This window comes from Pseudochaenichthys georgianus, chromosome 16 (genome assembly GCF_902827115.2).
Source record: "Pseudochaenichthys georgianus chromosome 16, fPseGeo1.2, whole genome shotgun sequence".
NCBI lineage: Eukaryota > Metazoa > Chordata > Actinopteri > Perciformes > Channichthyidae > Pseudochaenichthys > Pseudochaenichthys georgianus.
Genome location: NC_047518.2, coordinates 1,114,870 through 1,134,282, shown reverse-complemented (window position 1 = coordinate 1,134,282; position 19,413 = coordinate 1,114,870). Strand labels below are relative to the sequence as shown.

General features: G+C 41.7%; 1 protein-coding gene and 1 non-coding gene across 2 annotated transcripts; both read left to right on the top strand.

Moving 5' to 3' along the window:
- Positions 1-945: 945 nt before the first annotated feature.
- On the top strand, positions 946-8,454 carry LOC139435310 (junctional cadherin 5-associated protein-like). The gene is given in 4 exon segments (XM_071205780.1): positions 946-2,141; positions 2,581-3,214; positions 3,216-6,324; positions 7,075-8,454. Coding segments are annotated over 4 exon segments (4,740 nt in total). The 5' UTR covers positions 946-1,179; the 3' UTR covers positions 7,110-8,454.
- Positions 8,455-13,527: 5,073 nt separating this feature from the next.
- Positions 13,528-13,599, top strand: trnag-ucc (transfer RNA glycine (anticodon UCC)). The gene has a single exon. It is a non-coding gene; the product is annotated as a tRNA-Gly (tRNA).
- Positions 13,600-19,413: the final 5,814 nt, after the last annotated feature.

The following is a 19,413-nucleotide window of genomic DNA, read 5'->3' as shown; positions in this document are numbered from 1 at the left end:
CATGTTGCGGCCCTGCCAGTGTTATCAGAGATTTCTATTGGGAATGTGGGACTTGCTAAGACATATGTTCTACGATTCCAGTCTGTTATTTGTTCATCCTTCTTTATTCCCTCTCATCCAAATCCATTTTGCCTAGAAGCTTACGTTTAGATAAGGAACAGGCCTATCTTGGCACTCCCATTAGACAGTGCTACTTAGACCCAATTAGGCTAATGATGGTAACTCATCTTACGTAAGATGCCCTCAAATTCAGCGGATTGGCATGGCTAGCCCCCCTTCCCCCAACAAACATCTCTGCCCAGTGATCATGGATGGAAATGTCAAGGACGCTCATTGGCCTCGGCCTCAAGGCGGTGTACACATGTGCTGGCGTCTTGTTTGCGTTGTCAGTCAGTCACTCCACAAATAGCCTGAAATGATCTGCATGCAGGGACTCCTTGCATCCTGTTGTAGCCCATCAGATCTGCCATTAAACATATTTTCAGATATAAATTGAGAGATATCCTTGCACTGGTTTAGAGAAATGCTGCTCATTTTCTCAGATAAGGAGCTACAGAACAGTGCAATAGAAAGCCTCTCAACGAAACGTCATCTAAATTGTTGATTTGTCTTGGAGGAAATCCGTGACTAACAGCCACTGTGTATCATTGTGTAATGTGTTCATTATGCCCCATAGAAAATCACAATTACCAGACACTGCATGGTAACTCATGGTCATATGTCTCCATCTAGTGGGAGATGATTTTATTTATTATGTGTTCACATTGTAGACTATTATTAGTCTTTTGCCTCTTCTCACTTCGATTTTTTTTTTAGCACTTTGTTACCCTGTATGTAATTGTTGTTATTATTTGTATTCAATGTTTTCATAGGACTGAAGGGGATGAAGATCGAGGGAACACAATTTAGTATAATCAATACATTTCATTGCAAGTAAACGTGTGTGGGAAAAAAGGTGTGGGAATACTCACTTTCTCCTTTTACTCTGGACCCTTTACTCCCACACATCTGTCTACAAGAAGATAAAGGTATTCATCACTCTTCACAGTCAACAGCCAATTGCTGTGGAAAGTGAGCTAATTGTCAGATTGTTACAAGAACTCAATTCTGATGTTCTGAGGAAAGGCTATTTTAGACTATATTTAACCATTTAACAAGCACTTTGTTTGAAACATAATGATGCCTTTTTTGTTTTTATTTCCCTACAGGTTCTGTGATGGCACCAGAGGTCCTCAGGCACAGTCCAAGGATGTGTCCTACTGGAGGAGGAGAGGCCAGGACTTCACTGTGCTACTGGACTATGCAGACCCCCATGGGGGGGGCCAGGGGGGTTGCAGCAGGCCGAAGGGGTCTCAGCAAGCAAGAGGCCAAGAGATTTCTGCAGAGGAGCGTCAGAGAGCAGCTCAGGAGAGGCAGCGCTGGGCGGCCCAGACCCAGGCTCAGGTGCAGGCTCATGCCCAGGTCCAGGCTCAGTCTCGCTCTAGAGAGAGGGAAGCTGCTCTCCATCAGTGGAGGATGGCGAATGAGAGGAAGTGTCAGAGCCTGGGGACAGATGAGTGGCGTCCAGCCGTGAGCTTTAGTCGCCAGCTGTCCCAGAGTGAGGGTGAGCGTTGGGCACATGAGCAGCAGCGACTCCATGCCAGGACACCAGAGGGTATGGTTGTCCATCCAAGGACCAAAGCCAAATCCCAGTCCCTGCCTAGGATGCTGCAGCCTGAGAGCCTGCAATTCGTGGACATAGACCCGTCCAGTCTGGAACTGTACAGACGGGTCAATGGCCACCCGGTATCACAACATGACTTTTACAGAGCACCCCGCTGGCCGGAGAATGGCAGGCCGGCTAGCGCAAACCAACTCTCAATGACACCAAAGCCCCGCTTCACGAGACCCCCCAGACCTCCCTCTTATGAGATGCACCAGCAGATCAGGGGAAGCTGTGAGATGTTGTCTGGGAGAGACTCAGTGATTTCCCATGCCAGGGACAGAACGCCACTTCCAATACAAAGGATAGATGACCCTCAACTGGACTTTTATGGACAGGACTCTGAACCTCCGGGATACATCGCTCCCCCATCTTACAGAAGAGCTCCTTTGATGGCAGGGGCGTGTCGGGGATATGGTGAAATTGCTGTTGACTACAGGTAAGTCTTTTTTTTCCCTTTCTATGTACATTCCTTAATCCTGTATGCGACATCTCACCTAGCCTATGAATATAACATGGTACTATATTTAAAAAATGTGACAAAGCCTACATAATAGGGTTGAAACATTTAGAAAACATACTGATATTTAAAAGGGTTTTCAAAAGGATCACTTACATCATCAGCGTGGTTGATTGTTCTAAGATAAAAAAATATATTTATATGAGCATTGTGTCATATTTTGCGAGGAGCGATTTTTTGACATTTCTTTATCATATTGTGCCATTTTTCAGTTTTTATTAAATGTATGTTAATCTTTCAGCCCTACTTTCCTATATGTAAGTCCTAAGCCAGATTTGTGTAGTTCTTTTCAAATAGATGTTATGTTTGGCAAAAACACTTATTGTTGACAAAAAAACTGTGCTCTTTTTGCTTTTAGGTACAGAGGGGATGTGTACCAGCAGATACAAGTGGCTCCAGATGGTTCTCACTGGTTCAGACATCCAGCTGGTTCCTGGCCTGATCACCAGAGAGAAAGGATAATGTCTAGCCAGAAGCAGCTTTACCCCATGTATATGACCCAACAGCGGCCTGGTGGAGCGATTCAATACATCCCCTTTGATGACCCCCGCATCCGCCATATTTCCTCAGCTCTGGGTGGCAACTCCCTGACGGATGCTGACAAGATCCGGCACATCCGCAACGAGCTTCCCAGCGTCACCGTGTCGGAGCCTGCATCCAGCGACAGTGCCTTTTTGCCCCCGCCATTGGGGCCTTTCATCTCAGCCAAACTGGCCGATGATGCCAACCCAACGTCTTCTAGGGACAATGACAATAACAGGTGGCACAGTGATTTGCACAAAGAGGCGGTTGATAACTTCCCAGCAACGGACCAAAACTGCAACAACAGATACCCCAAAAACCCACGTCCTCCTCCATCTCCCTCTTCAGCCTTCCAGGCCCCATTATCAAGAAGTTCTTCTCGACAGGGGTCCAGCTCAGATAAGTTCTTTGCAGAAACCATCACCCAAGTAAAAAAAATTGTCCCAGATACACGGCCAGAGAACACAAAGGAGAAGAGTAAGTGAGACCATCTTCTGCCTTGTGTCTGTCCCTGTTCACACACCGACTAACATTAGCAAAGACTTACCAGCAGACCAGAACAATAATGAGACAATACCAAGCCTGACTGTCAGCAACAAAGATATATTCGCTGTAGGACTCAAAGAGAGCCCCAATGTGCGGAGCAAGTCAGTGAATGAAATGCCCATAACACCCCACTACTCTCACTTTCACACCAGCAGCACTTTTTCAATGAGGAACTACAAGAGGGCTCCTCTAAGGAAGGAGATAATAGATGCCTGGGCTCTCCAAGCCAGTCAAGATAAAGAGTTGTGCTACTCTGGGTCCTGGCCTGGAAACCAGTACCGTAACCAGGAAACTCAGACTGGCTCACCTTTGACGGTAGTAAAAAGTCCAGAACCCAAAAGTCCTCCTGGGGCTCAAGAGCCTGTTCAGTCTGCCTCAGACACAACTACTGACAGAAGTCTAGGAACAGACAGTAGTTCTGCTTATGGTTACCCCATGGCAGGCCAGAAAAACCTACATCCCTCTAGTAACAGCGCCTTCTCCCGTCTCAGCCTCAGCCCAACACAGCAGACACACCTTGAACCCTCACGAGACCCTCTACCACAAACAAAGGCCCAGGATCAGGCATCTTCCCCGAAGAAGAGCACCTCCAGTCCCCTGGAGGATGAAGAGCAAGTGACCTTTGGTCAGTTTCTCTTAAAGCCAGTGAATCGACGACCCTGTGATGCCATTGATGAACTGGAGACCATTAATAAGGAGATGGAAAAAACAATCAGCAAGAGACCTAATATGGGTCAGTGCATTGACGATCTAGATGGGTTGAATAAGATGTTAGACCTAAATTCAGGAGCACATTTCACTGCTGGTCCAGAATCAGTTAGGGAAGCAATCAGTTTTCCAATAATGCACACAGAAAAACCCAGTATAAAAGTCAGATCAAAGTCCTTGGCTTCCACCCCTGATTCGGACTCACTGGACTTAAAGAGTGTTTTCTTCAGGCCACAGGCCAACAACATACCACCAACAAATAAGCTACCCATATTCTCCAACCCTGACCCCAAAGACAGTTGCCTCAAGCCCTCACTACCAAAACACAATGATTCAAGCCGGCTCTATAGACAGGATATCCCAGTCCCTCGAGAGTCCTTGCTGAGGGATGTGGGATTAACCGTCTACACAGAGACTCCTGGGGGTCCTGGGGAGCCAATGCAGCGCTCACTCTCAGTCCCATCTCCACTTGGTCATAAGGAGCTTAGTCAGTCAATGCAGCTCCCATTGGAGAGCAGGACAGCATTTGTTAAAAATAGCGGTAGCCCTGAGCACAAATCAAATAAAGAACTTCAAGCTAAGGTAAAAACTGAGAGAAAGGTGAAATCACCACCATTCAGGGGTGAGGTGAATTTAGGCATCTATAGAACCAGGAGTGAAAGCAGTGCATCACCACATAAAGAGGGTTCATCATATATTAACAGGCTAAACAGGGAAGTTTCTTTTCTGTTAAGGGATGATGCTGTCATTGGTAGAAATGCCCTCTCTGAGCCTCTGAACTACAAGAATGAGTCAACAATAGCAGATAAGCACCTTGAGAACTTACTGAATCAGGAGAAGGCCAATTCTTTACCTGCCGAAGACCTCAGCAAGCTCTATGAGGTGAAATTTGGAGAAGGCATCCCTGAAAATGAGTCCATCGAGCAGAGGGCTGCCAGAATCCTGGGTATAGCAGTTCCTGTGGAGGCCTTGGGTGTGGCTGACAAACCTTTAGAGGACAACCTTAATGATATGGGTACCACTGTCATTGAGAAACTACAAAGCCAAAGCGAAGAGCCACAGCAGTTGATAGCAGACTATGAGCAAGTCAAAGATGAACCTGTGATTGCTCAGGGAGCAAAGCATGAGCAAGTCCAAGATGAGCCCCTGATCTTCCAGGAAGCAGAGCATGAGCAAGTCAAAGATGAGCCCATTATTGTCCAGGGAGCAGAGCATGAGCAAGTCAAAGATGAGCCCATAATTGTCCAGGGAGCAGAGCATGAGCAAGTCCAAGATGAGCCCCTGACTGCTCAGGGAGCAAAGGCAGAGGAGGTCGAGGGGAGAGGTTCAGAAGTGGACCTCCAAGAAGGATACAGACAAAACCACAGCAGCAACCACAGTGATGGTGAGGACAACCAGGATACTGGGATTCAGTCTCTGGTGGTACTGGACCTGCCCGAGTTTCCACCTAATAAGCTTCCCCTCTCCCTTCCCGTAACATCTGATGACAAGCTAACTCTTAGCATTTGCAGTGTAGAGAGAAAAGGGCGAGGTGGGACATGCAAACTAATCGAATCCATACACGATAAGCTTAATTATTCCGCTTCTTCTACATCTTTGCATATGTCAACTCCAGAAAGAAGGGCCCGTCTGAAAGAGCTGGACTCAGTATCTCGAATAAGACGCCTCAGCCTCAAAGGTTCGGAGTCTGGGGAAGAAATGTATTCTAAAGAAATGGACGGTGACAGAGAGGAGAATGAAGTCCAGGAAGTGCCAAAGGAGCAAGTTGTAGGGAAACAAGCAGAGGAAGAGGATACAAAGCTTAAGGAAGAAGCAGGGAATGTGGAGGAGAACCCAGATGAACATGAGAATGCACATAAAACACATGAAAAGTTGGGAGATCCTGAAGAAGATTGTAAACCTAAAGAAGAAGCAAATGGAGGGACATGTCAGGAAGAGCAAAGACAAGAAGAAAAGACAGAAGAGATGAATGTTGAGATTGCACTAAAACTAGAAAATGAAGGGAGTGAAGAAGTACATGTTGAATTACAAACAGTAGAGCCAGGAGAGAAGATGGAGCTTAAAATGGTTGAGGATTGCAAAGAAAAGCCTTTGGAAAAGGTGAGAGAGTGTCAGAATACAGCAGAGGGCAGAAGAGCTGAGGCAACACAGGGCACTAAGGTGAAAAAGGTGCCCAAACCAAAGCAGCGCACAAAGCTGCAGAAGCCTCCTCTGCTTCCTAAACCTCGCAGTGTTCCCAAGAGAGAAATAACACTGCCTGTCAGCTTCAGCACTGGGACCCGTGGCCCCTCAAATATGGAGGATGAGGAGAAGCACTCTGTCTCAGGTTAGTTTGAAGGAATTAAGATATTGTGATTCTAATTTTAAAGGAATTGCTGAAAAAAAGTTGATATAAATATGTTATCTTTTGTTGTGAGATGATAACGTGTGTATTCATCATATATCAATGCATTATGTGCTGATCTTATGTGGGTATGTGGTTTGCCATCCCCAATTTTAGTTACGAGTTATTTAGAATGAGCCAGGCAAGCTGTTTCCTTGTGCTTCCTATATTTATGCTAAGCTAGACTCCTCCTCCTGACTCCAGCTACATCAAACATAATCTCCACTTTAAAATATAATTCACTGTAGTTTGCCATATTGCCATATATTCTTTGTCCAAAATGTTTTAGTTTTTTTGCTTTTATGGTTCTTTGTATATTTAAATTTGGTGTAAATACTTGTCTTTGGTATTCTTTTTTTAATGCTAAATAGTTTCTTAAAAACATTTATTTGTATTATCTTTAAAAAAAATTAAACCTGCTATTGCGAATAAAGTTGATTCTGATTCTGAAAAAAGAAAGCATATTTTATCAAATGTTTATGTATTCCTTTAAATTGGCCCCCTACTTTTAACAAAGTCCCTGTTAACATTTAGTGTTGCTCACTGACAGGCAATGTGTGAATCCTCAAGCTCTCACAAACTGCCAAATCTCCACAGGGTTCCTTTGTATTCCACATCCTCAGGGCAAAAATATTGTTCTCTTTTGTTACGATTTCGTTTTCTCATCTTTTCTCTCCTTTCTTTTCTCATCAGACTCCTACGACCCCAGTCGAGTGGAGAGAGTGTAACCTCTGACACTGCCTTCACAACAGTGGAAATCTGTATTTCTCAAGTTAACAGCTTTTCCCAACAACAAAGGCTTTCATCACACCTCACAGCTTAGTGAGCTGTAACCCCCTTCAATATTGTTACGCATTACTTCTCAAAGAACTGACTGTCCTGGTGCTGCGAGAGCATTTCTTTACAGCCAAATGAAAAGGCATTGTCGGTGCCAATTCTCCGGGCCTTTTCAACCTCGACATCCTCGTCCTTCCATTTTCTCCACCTCTCCAAAAGTTTATTTGCTCAAGCAAGCATACTTCCTGCTTTTGAAGTTGTCTTATTTTGCTTTTGGAAAATGCATGTCATTATTCCCGTCTGCACTTTGGCTCCTTCTCGAGCTTGGGTGTTGAAATATGAATGTAAAAGTGTTTCTACTCAACATACAAAAGAAATGTAACAGAAAAAAAACAGGAAGGCAACAGTATTGCATTACAATCAGTATTAACCTACACCAAATGTAAATAAGAAAGAGTTTTAAGATTTTATTAAGAATATAAAAAACAAACAATTTAAGTCATTAAATTGCTGGAGAAATGTATATTTTCTTATATATGTTAAGAAAAGACTAGATTTTTGGAATTGTGGTCTTTGTGTGTAATACTTATAATAAAAACCCCTGTTCTTTATTCTTATACTTGTGTGATAGAGAATGTACTCAGAGAGCCTGGATTGCAATGATAAACACTGTGGTCCTTGAATAGTTTCACTATAAGCAATATAGTTGTCGTATACAGGATATTTGTGACATGATTTAAGAAGTAAATCTCCATTTCAAGGAGCTGATCTAATTTAAGCATCTGCTTTATCGTTTGGTACAAGTGTTAGGTTTGCATTGCTGAGATTATTGGCTTTACGTAACAAGTGAGCACCTGATAATCTCTTCAAATACTCAGAGATTACACTCAAAGGGATTCATGTTGTCACCCTCCCCATTCTCCGGCGCCGTCAGTCTCAGCACCAGCAATCGCAACTTGTATCTGAAACGTGTCATGTCAGTGTTATTTTGGCTCATTCTCATCCTGTTGAATAAGAAAACATATATTTTGTGGCATTAACAGAAGTCTATATTTAACCGTTGAGTTCTCCTCTGTTCGCTTCTTAGTTCATGTGTGATTTCAGAAGTGCTTTTTCTGCAGGAAGTGATAGATGTAGCTATATTGATCGCAGTGTGCCTTGTACACACTGTTTCTGTGAACTCCATTTGTGTGTAACACATCCAGTATTGTCCGTTTACAAATCTTAATTTAAACTGGACATCAGTAATCATTCTTTAATCAAAAACTGTTACAGTTGTTTTGGCAATAATAATAATATTCAGCTGAAGAAGCTTAATATTAATGCTGTATAGAACAGTGCTGTTGGAATACTAATCACAGTATCTGAACATGTTCAATAATGTAATGTTGACATATCAGTGCTTTTTTGTGTTGTGGGCATAACTGGCAATTGGTTTACACTCACTTCACTTATGGGGTAGCAATACAATAACTTTTGAAAACGTACCAAACTAAACTTTATGCTATGCATTGGACATTACATGACATGTAATTTGTTAGACGCTTTTATCCAAAGCGACTTACATACATTCAGTACTGTGGGCAATTCCCACAGGAACAATTTGGGGTGAAGCGTCTTGCCCAGGGACACAACGACATGCTGACTGCAGTGGGACTCGACATCCACATTTACTGGGTTTAATACCAAATTTCAAAGCTAAACTGTAACTTCTGGTTTGCCTGTTTTAACCTGTCACTCTTTGATCCAGTATTTGATGTTGATCTGGTCGTAGACTTGCATAGACGTAGCTGTGACTGGAGTTTGTCAGTGGAAGCTCAGTGCGAGACTTTGTCCTGTTACCAACCCAGTACCTGTACCTCTGTGTTCCAGGTAATGTGTTATCTGGTCATTCTTGTAGGTCTTTTTGTACTGCAAGTTCTTTGTAACATGATATAGACTATTGGTGCACATCATGCTTTGATATTTTCTATTTTCATACAGAAGTATGTACAGCTTCTTTTGTATGTGTGGCATCTTTTTTTTGTGAAAAGGGAACTGTTTTTGAAGGCACACTATATTTGAAATGATCATTGAGTGTCATGATCAGAAATAGAGACAAGTGTGTGCTATTGTACAGTACTGCAGACTATTCATAAATAAAAGTCTTTGCATGAAACATTTTGTCACTGATTTTGTTAATTTGATTAATTGATGTTATATTTGAGGAAAAAAAATTAGTGGAATGTGCCCATAGAAAGAAACCAGCACTACTGTGTCTTAAAAATATTGCTCACATGACCTACCCCAGTAAAAATCATTACAATGTATCATGCTTTACAGCACATAATAGGATAAATAAATCATATACATAAATGCATTTGTTGAGAACTGAGGAACCACGTCATAGGACCTTCAAAAGGCCTGGCTGCTTTCTAATGATTGGAGTGCATCAAAATATGAGCTATTGATTTAAAGAGCTTGACCCGAAACTGGACCTTTAATTTACCGCTTCATTTATAAAGAGGCCAAAGTAGTTCAGAATATTTATTTTAGAGTAGTTAATTTTAACATTGTTCTGCATTGTGTCCATGAAAAGTCTAGGAGTCTAACGGAGCCCTGCTTATTAACAAAAGTTATGTGTTGTTGAAATATTCTAATGATTATTTAACTCGTTTTTTAAATTCATTTTAGTTTTTATAAATAACTAATATTAAGCATAAACATTTGAATAATGATAATACAAACATTTTCAATAATTGAAATAGAAATAGAAAATTACTTTGATGCCCCCTATTGGACTATATAAGTATTGTTGCTGTCCTGAAATCAATTTAATTTACTTATATTGTTTTTTTTTCTTTATAGCAATGATTTTTCTAAACAAGAATAGTGGTACATTTACTGACTTTTGGGGTCTAACAAAGGGCTTGTAGAAAAATGGGACTTTAAATAAATGGGAGAAAACTTTTTATTTAAACATACAAGAGCATATTATTCAGCTAGAAATGCAAATCAAACCACACAGAGGTATTAAGATACTCCAGTCACATAGCTAAACTGTCAGGGGTCAAAATAATATGGGTTCTTTGCTTCGTGTAATGTAAATATACTCTTATGTTTATCCTTTCTTGAAACAAATTAACAAAAGTGGGCTAAAATATTCCTGTAAAAACTTAAATCTTGAAATGTAATCGTATTCGCACTCAAGTGCATATTAAATTAGCCTACTTAATCTCTCTATATTTGGGACAGAGTAAGAGGGCTATCTGCTGGAAAAAGTGGGCATTGTTCTTATCCTTTTCAAATGTATTTCGGTAAGTAGTGCTACCAAAAGAGCTGCTAGGTCCTGGTGAAAAGGGTGACTAAAAAGAGGTAACTCATTGTTAAACTAATTTCTTTGCAGTTTTAACTTAAGGTTTTGAGTGAATTTTGAAAAAAAACAAGGCGATGGTGGTATAGTGGTGAGCATAGCTGCCTTCCAAGCAGTTGGCCCGGGTTCGATTCGCAAAAGGTTTAATATGTACAAATAAAGGGGGAGGTGAAATTGGTAATGCAAACACAATAAACGTATCATTGTATCTGATAGCATGCAATAATCAGACATACACATTGCTGCTCACAGTCTGGAGATCGGTCTTGGATACATAATCAAACATAGATACATAGAAATACTAAAAATGTTTATCTTTGCAACACGAGGCCAGCTGGTTCACCCCCTTCCTGTAGTCAGTGGTCACCAACCTTTTTAAGCCCAAGATCACCGACCTCGGCCTAGGTGAAAGGCGAGATCTACCTATTGGAGAATTGAGTGAAAAAGACGGCCCAGACAGTCCTTCCAATTTTAGGCCTTTAATATAGGCTAATTGCATCTGAGTTACTGTTACAATGAAGGCTCCATAATCAGCTCACGGCATAGAGGCAGGGGTAAAGTACTATTTTTTTATGAGAGGGGGGCGGACTTCACCTCCTCTAGGGGGGTCCGGGGGGATGCTCCCCCGGGGGAAAAAAAATGTTAAACATTGAAGTTGAAAGCATCAATCTGGTGCACTTTGAGAGCAACATTAAGAGATCTATGGATACCTCTCTCAGCACCCATATGAAAGAGAATTGTAAACAGATTTTCTTTTTCTTTATGGATATTTTACAAATCACTCCCCTTTTAAACTGTATTCTTGTTTTACTGCCATATAGTATTTCTTACCTGTTTTTCATTTATTCTCTTATTGTTTGTATAACTATAATGATCATATGAAGGTGTGCCGCGGAAATAATCTTTTGAATAATTTGTGACAAAACCGTTCGAAACACTCAGAGTCCTTTAGCTCACCTGAGCGGCCCTCAGTCTGACAGGGGAGGACTCCCCTGTCCTCCAGCTTGTTGTGCAAACAGCTCCTTATGTCCGTTAGTGCAGCTAGCTAACCAGATGCTAACATCACGGTCCCCGCTAGCTCTCTCCCTCTCTCTCATTCTCCCTCTCTCTCATTCTCCCTCTCTCTATCACACTAAATGCACTATTGCCACACACACTAAAGCAAACAGATATTGTTCTAAACTGTATTAAAGTAAACAGGTATTATCTTGAACTGTATTGAAGTGAACATGTATTATTTGGGACTGTTTTAAAGTAATCTTATATATATATAAACCTTCTTACTTACACTCCATGACCCACACACACACACACACACACACACACACACACACACACACACACACACACACACACACACACACACACACACAGACACAGACAGACAGACACACACACACACACACACACACACACACACACACACACACACACACACACACACACACACACACACACACACACACACACACACACACACACACACACACACACACACACACACACACACACACACACACACACACACACACACACACACACACACACACACACACACACACACACACACACACACACACACACACACACACACACACACACACACACACACACACAACACCACACGTTCTTTTCAAGGTTCTTTCTGGGGCCAATATAATCTCAAGCACCAATATATCTGTGTACAATGTTTGATACCAATATATCTGTGTATAATGTTTGATACCAATATATCTGTGTACAAAGTTTGATTGTTTGAGAAAGAATAGTTTGTGTGAAACCTTCCTTGGGAAATTAAAGGAGTAGAGTCCGGTGGAAGATAAGAAGTGACTCTCCGCCCCAAATATGTCCATATATACTGTTGTTTATTCATGCTAAATGCCCCCTGTTTCTGACTGGCTGGTCCCGATATCTGTATCGCACGGCAGTAGAGCGGGGAGCCCGGAGTGCTCTGTTACAGGGTACTCTGTATTTTCGTATTGTGTTTTTTTACCATTAAAATCTGATTATTGTTATAACTTTTATGCCGGTGTTTTGAACTCCTTCTTTTATTAATCTGACCAGGCTCATCTAACGGACGGCTGGGCTTTAAGCCACCACTACTGTGTTTGCTCGAACAACACACAGAGCCGAGCTTCAATGACACAAGCACACAGTCCTGCCGTTCTCTCTTGTGTCATGATGAGGTTCACGTAAAGCACGGTTAATATATTATTGAGGCACCTGTGAGGTGGATGATAGGTTTACATCTAAAAACGTATTTTCAAACATTATTATTTGTATTTTATTTTTAATTTATTTTGTTACTTTTTGTATTAACGGTCTGCGATCTACCCCCACCACACTCGGTCGATCGCGATCGACTGAGTGGCGACCAGTGGGTCTCGTCGTTGTTGCTGATGAGACCCACCATAGTTCTGTCATCCGCAAACTTGAGGAAGTAGTTGGAGCTGTAGGTGGGTCTGCAGTCGTGGGTCAGCAGGGTGTAGAGCAGGGGGCTGAACAGACCTATGTGTTATCGCCGACCCATACAGATTGCTGTCTGGCAGTGAGGAAGTCCAGCAGCCAATTGCAGAGAGAGGGGCTGAGGCCAAGTTTTGTTAGTTTACAATCAGCTGCTGGAGGATGATGGTGATGTTGAATGCTTAGCTGAAATGTAATCGTATTCTTGCTCAGGTGCATATTAAATTAGCCTACTAAATCTCTTTATAGTTTGTGTTGAGTTTTGTTGATTCTGGTTTTGAATCTTTATTGAGTGCACTCAGCACTCACTCTCACAGTATGAGACAGAGTAAGAGGGCCATCTGCTGGAAACAGTGAGCATTGTTATTCTCCTTTTCAAATGTATTTTGATAAGTAGTCCTAACAAAAGAGATGTGGGTAGTCGCTAGGTCCTGGTGAAAATGGTGAATTTAGAGAGGGTACTCATTGTTACAGTCCTTTCATTGCAGATTTATCCTATGGTTTTGAGTGACTGTTGAACAAACAATATACCACCATCAATTGGGCAGTACAAGGCGATGGTGGTATAGTGGTAAGCATAGCTGCCTTCCAAGCAGTTGACCCGGGTTCGATTCCCGGCCATCGCAAAAGCTTTAACCTCTTAAGCCCGAAGGTCCCTCCAGTGGACCCCTCCCACCGTTTCTTTACGAGACTATGTCTCAGGGCTTCTTAACCTTTATGAAACTATTAATGTTTCATAGCCTTTTAAAGGTAAGAAACTCCGCTAACTGACAATAAGAACAATTGTTAGCTAAAAAAACACAAGAGTAATTCCAAGCCTTTGAATTAGCATTGAGAGAAAAAATGCTACCTAATGCTAACGCTTTTTTACACATAACTCACGGTAGAAATGCCCTTATTACTATCTTAACTGCACAAACAAGATATACGATTTAAAGCTGAGACTCCACAGATTCCACACATGTAATGTCATCACTGTACGACCTCGAATTCCTGGAGCTATCAGCCAGAAAAGAGAAAGTAAACAACATCCGGTTTCAAAAATATTACAATAATTACGTCTTACCTTTTTTGATTTGTGATCAAAAGTTGTGTTCAACGGAATAAAAACGCCACTCAAGGTTAATCCAATGTCTTTGTGTCACGTAGACATTTTTACTGATCATCCATCATCATATTTATGGCAATATACTGGGTATAAAGTGTTGCCGTCCAGGCTTGTACTTTCAGATATGTTTAGTTTGCTTCTCTATTACGTCCGCAATGGTAATGTTTACGTGGATTTGGGAACTGCCCATCGATTCTATTGGATGTAATGGTTAAGAAAAAGGTGTAAATCACCCAAATCGACCAATGGGTTCCAGAGATATGGTCCTGCGTAAAGTATAAAGAATGCCAGCCAGTTTAAGTACATTACGCAGCAGACTTCACTTATTGTTTACTACGTAAGGAAGCAGGAATTGCAGGACCCACCCAGAGCGCATGGAGCACAGAGCGGACAGCAGATAACGGAATTGCAGTTTTATTGCTTATAGATTATCAGAACATTTCAAAGGGGACACAGCCACATTGGATATTAACCTATGGATTAACTACATCATCGTTTTTATCGTTTTAATGCCATTGAAGACCAGTTTAGACCAGACAAAGAGGAAGGTGAGCCATGTTAGCCTAGCGCATTAGCGCTAGCGCCACTTGTTTTGATGTACGTTTTTGTTGATAACGTCGCGAATTTGTATCTTTCAGTTGTGAGGTGGGCACCGTTAGATTCTGTGTCTTTACGATCATAAACAATGTGTTGGATGTGCAGCTCGGATAAGTAATAAGGGAGCTAGGAGTGATTTTCGGTGCAGTAATAGGTTAGCATTTTCGCTCGAGGCTCACTGTAAGAGGATAACAGAGTAGGCCTATGTTTTATTTTATTTCTATTTTTTTCACAACAGTTGTATTTGGATGGAATGAATACCTATAGTGATAATTCAAAGTAATAAAAGGATTTTTACAGTGAAAAAGTTCAAATGGAACTGATGGTTCCCAAATTACCCAGAGTTGAGTCCGCTTGGACTTTATTTTTCTATACCTCTCTAAAAAGGTTGTTTTGCATCAATCTTGATACAGGGTACTTATTATACGTTATAGTTTGGATTCCTAAAGCTTTTAGTCTACTAGCCCATCATTCAAGGGTGGTTTTCACTATAAGTAATGGGTTTCTTTTAGCCGGACATTATAATTTACATGTTTTTACTGTGTTCCATCTGAATTAACTTTAAAATAAAAACATCTATATTGATTCTGACACTTCTACATCCAACTCGCAGATGTAACCTTGCTTTGAGAGAAAAGATTATTAATTTACCCCTTTTAGAAGTGAAAATATAGTCTTTGTTGTGTTAGTTGCATTTTCGAGCCTGAAACCTGAAAAACAGGCTCGAGCTTAAGAGGTTAATATGTACAAATAATGGGAGAGGTAAAATTGGTAATGCAAACACAATAAACGTAGAATTCTATCTGATAGCATAAAATAATCAGACCGACACATTGCTGCTCACAGTCTGGAGATCGGTCTTGGATACATAATCAAACATAGATACATATATAGAAATGCAAAAAATGTTTATCTTTGCAACACAAGGCCAGCTGGTTCACCCCCTTCCTGTAGTGGGTCTCGTCGTTGTTGCTGATGAGACCCACCAAAGTTCTGTCATCTGCAAACTTGAGGAAGTAGTTGGAGCTGTAGGTGGGTGTGCAGTCGTGGGTCAGAAGGGTGTAGAACAGGGGGCTGAGCACACATCCTTGGGGGGCCCCTGTACTCAGTGTGATGGTGTCCTATGTGTTGTCGCTGACCCGTACAGATTGCTGTCTGGCAGTGAGGAAGTCCAGCAGCCAGTTGCAGAGAGAGGGGCTGAGGCCAAGTTTTGTTAGTTTACAAATCAGCTGCTGGAGGATGATGGTGGCGTTGAATGCTTAGCTGAAATGTAATCGTATTCTTGCTCAGGTGCATATTAAATTAGCCTACTAAATCTCTCTATCGTTTGTGTTGAGTTTTGTTGATTCTGGTTTTGAATCTTTATTGAGTGCACTCAGCACTCACTCTCACAGTATGGGACAGAGTAAGAGGGCCATCTGCTGGAAACAGTGAGCATTGTTATTCTCCTTTTCAAATGTATTTTGATAAGTAGTCCTACCAAAAGAGATGTTGGTAGTCGCTAGGTCCTGGTGAAAATGGTGAATTTAGAGAGGGTAGCCTACTCATTGTTACAGTCCATTCTTTGCAGATTTATCCTATGGTTTTGAGTGACTGTTGAAAAACAATATACCACCATCAATTAGGCAGTATAAGGCGATAGTGGTAAGCATAGCTGCCTTCCAAGCAGTTGACCCGGGTTCGATTCCCGGCCATCGCAAAAGCTTTAATATGTACAAATAAAGGGGGAGGTACAATTGGTAACACAATAAACGTAGAATTGTATCTGATAGCACAAATTAATCAGACCGACACATTGCTGCTCACAGTCTGGAGATCGGTCTTGGATACATAATCAAACATAGATACATATATAGAAATACAAAAAAATGTTATCTTTGCAACACGAGGCCAGCTGGTTCACCCCCTTCCTGTAGTGGGTCTCGTCGTTGTTGCTGATGAGACCCAGCAAAGTTCTGTCATCCGCAAACTTGAGGAAGTTGGAGCTGTAGGTGGGTGTGCAGTCGTGGGTCAGCAGGGTGTAGAGCAGGGGGCTGAACAGACCTATGTGTTATCGCCGACCCGTACAGATTGCTGTCTGGCAGTGAGGAAGTCCAGCAGCCAGTTGCAGAGAGAGGGGCTGAGGCCAAGTTTTGTTAGTTTACAAATCAGCTGCTGGAGGATGATGGTGGCGTTGAATGCTTAGCTGAAATGTAATCGTATTCTTGTTCAGGTGCATATTGTTGAGAGCTTCATAGTATGTTGAATACTTAAAATGAAAGTTAGTTGTAATCAAATATAATCAATTATATTCTTGTATAACCCACAATGAAAATGCTTCATATTTTAGGTTTTTCTATATTTACAGCATAAACAAAACAAAGTGGTTTGTTAAGATTGAGTGTAAGACTTATAATGATTTATGCCTTACTCTCTGATAAGAGAGTAGGCAGGTTCTTTCCTCTCCTCTCACAGCAGGGAGGGGGGCTCCGGACTTAAGGAGAAACACATTGAGGCCTCAAAAGGTGGTTATGTCATAGTCATAGAATATGTCTAGTCATGTTTTGTTTTACACAAACTTGGGAAGGTGTGTCTTATGCCAGAGCCAATAGAATATGTTGGTTGGGTATAGAGGAGGTGTTTGTGGGTTTGCTATCTGGTTTTTTGAGCATAAAAATACTGACTTTTTTGGATTTCAAGGGGGGAGAGAGGGGGAAACCCCTGGTATACTCTCTCCCGGTAAGCTCTGGCCCTCAGAGCTGGGTTAGATGGCTCTCGGTAAGTGATTGCTGGAAGACGTTGTTAGAACGTACCAGAATACATGATTTGGACTTTGCTGGAAGACGTTGTTAGAACGTACCAGAATACATGATTTAGACTTTTGCTGGAAGACGTTGTTAGAACGTACCAGAATACATGATTTGGACTTTTGCTGGAAGACGTTGTTAGAACGTACCAGAATACATGATTTAGACTTTTGCTGGAAGACGTTGTTAGAACGTACCAGAATACATGATTTAGACTTTTGCTGGAAGACGTTGTTAGAACGTACCAGAATACATGATTTGGACTTTTGCTGGAAGACGTTGTTAGAACGTACCAGAATACATGATTTAGACTTTTGCTGGAAGACGTTGTTAGAACGTACCAGAATACATGATTTAGACTTTTGCTGGAAGACGTTGTTAGAACGTACCAGAATACATGATTTGGACTTTTGCTGGAAGACGTTGTTAGAACGTACCAGAATACATGATTTGATGATTTGAATGAATATGAATTAAGGTTTTAGATAAAAAATATAACCCCAGCATGATATGTTTTGTATGATTATAATGTGTTAAAAGGTAAAGACTCTGTATTGGTTTGGACCTACTTTTTCTTCAAATAAACTGATCTCACCTTTGGATTGGGACAATAAAAGGGAAAATCTGTGCTCTCCTCTCCTGCTTCAAAGGTAAGACTGCACCCTGCCACACACACTTAGGTAGGAACACACCCCATTTACTGATACCAAAATCCTTCGGGATCGCTTAAACAGATTAAAAAGAGTTGTCTGAATAGAAACAGCAGTTAATTGAACCTGGTTCTTCGGGGAGTTAATAGAGGTGAGATCTTGCTGACGTTTGGTGGATCTGAGCCAAGCAGTAAACTTACATAGACTCAGTAACTTCGGTCAGGTCAATTAGTAAGGTCAGAGTAATTTACCGGAAAAAATTATCAGGACCTCACCTATACTCTAAACAATATTAAATTAGCCTACTAAATCTCTCTATTGTTTGTGTTGAGTTTTTGTTGATTCTGGTTTTGAATCTTTATTGAGTGCACTCAGCACTCACTCTCACAGTATGGGAACAGAGTAAGAGGGCCATCTGCTGGCCTATGGTTTTGAGTGACTGTTGAAAAAACAATATACCACCATCAATTGGGCAGTACAAGGTGATGGTGGTATAGTGGGAAGCATAGCTGCCTTCCAAGGTTGACCTGGGTTCGATTCCCGGCCATCGCAAAAGCTTTAATATGTACAAAAAAGGGGGAGGTAAAATTGGTAACACAATAAACGTAGAATTCTATCTATCTGATAGCATAAAATAATCAGACTGACACATTGCTGCTCACAGTCTGGAGATTGGTCTTGGATACATAATCAAACATAGATACATATAGAAATACAACAAATGTTTATCTTTGCAACACGAGGCCAGCTGGTTCACCCCCTTCCTGTAGTGGGTCTCGTCGTTGTTGCTGATGAGACCCACCAAAGTTCTGTCATCCGCAAACTTGAGGAAGTTGGAGCTGTAGGTGGTGTGCAGGCGTGGGTCAGCAGGGTGTAGAGCAGGGGGCTGAACATACCTATATGTTATCGCCGACCCGTACAGATTGCTGTCTGGCAGTGAGGAAGTCCAGCAGCCAGTTGCTCAGTGTGATGGTGTCCTATGTGTTGTCGCTGACCCGTACAGATTGCTGTCTGGCAGTGAGGAAGTCCAGCAGCCAGTTGCAGAGAGAGGGGCTGAGGCCAAGTTTTGTTTGTTTACAAATCAGCTGCTGGAGGATGATGGTGGCGTTGAATGCTTAGCTGAAATGTAATCGTATTCTTGCTCAGGTGCATATTAAATTAGCCTACTAAATCTCTCTATCGTTTGTGTTGAGTTTTGTTGATTCTGGTTTTGAATCTTTATTGAGTGCACTCAGCACTCACTCTCACAGTATGGGACAGAGTAAGAGGCAGTGTGCGAACTATACCACGGTCTCCGGG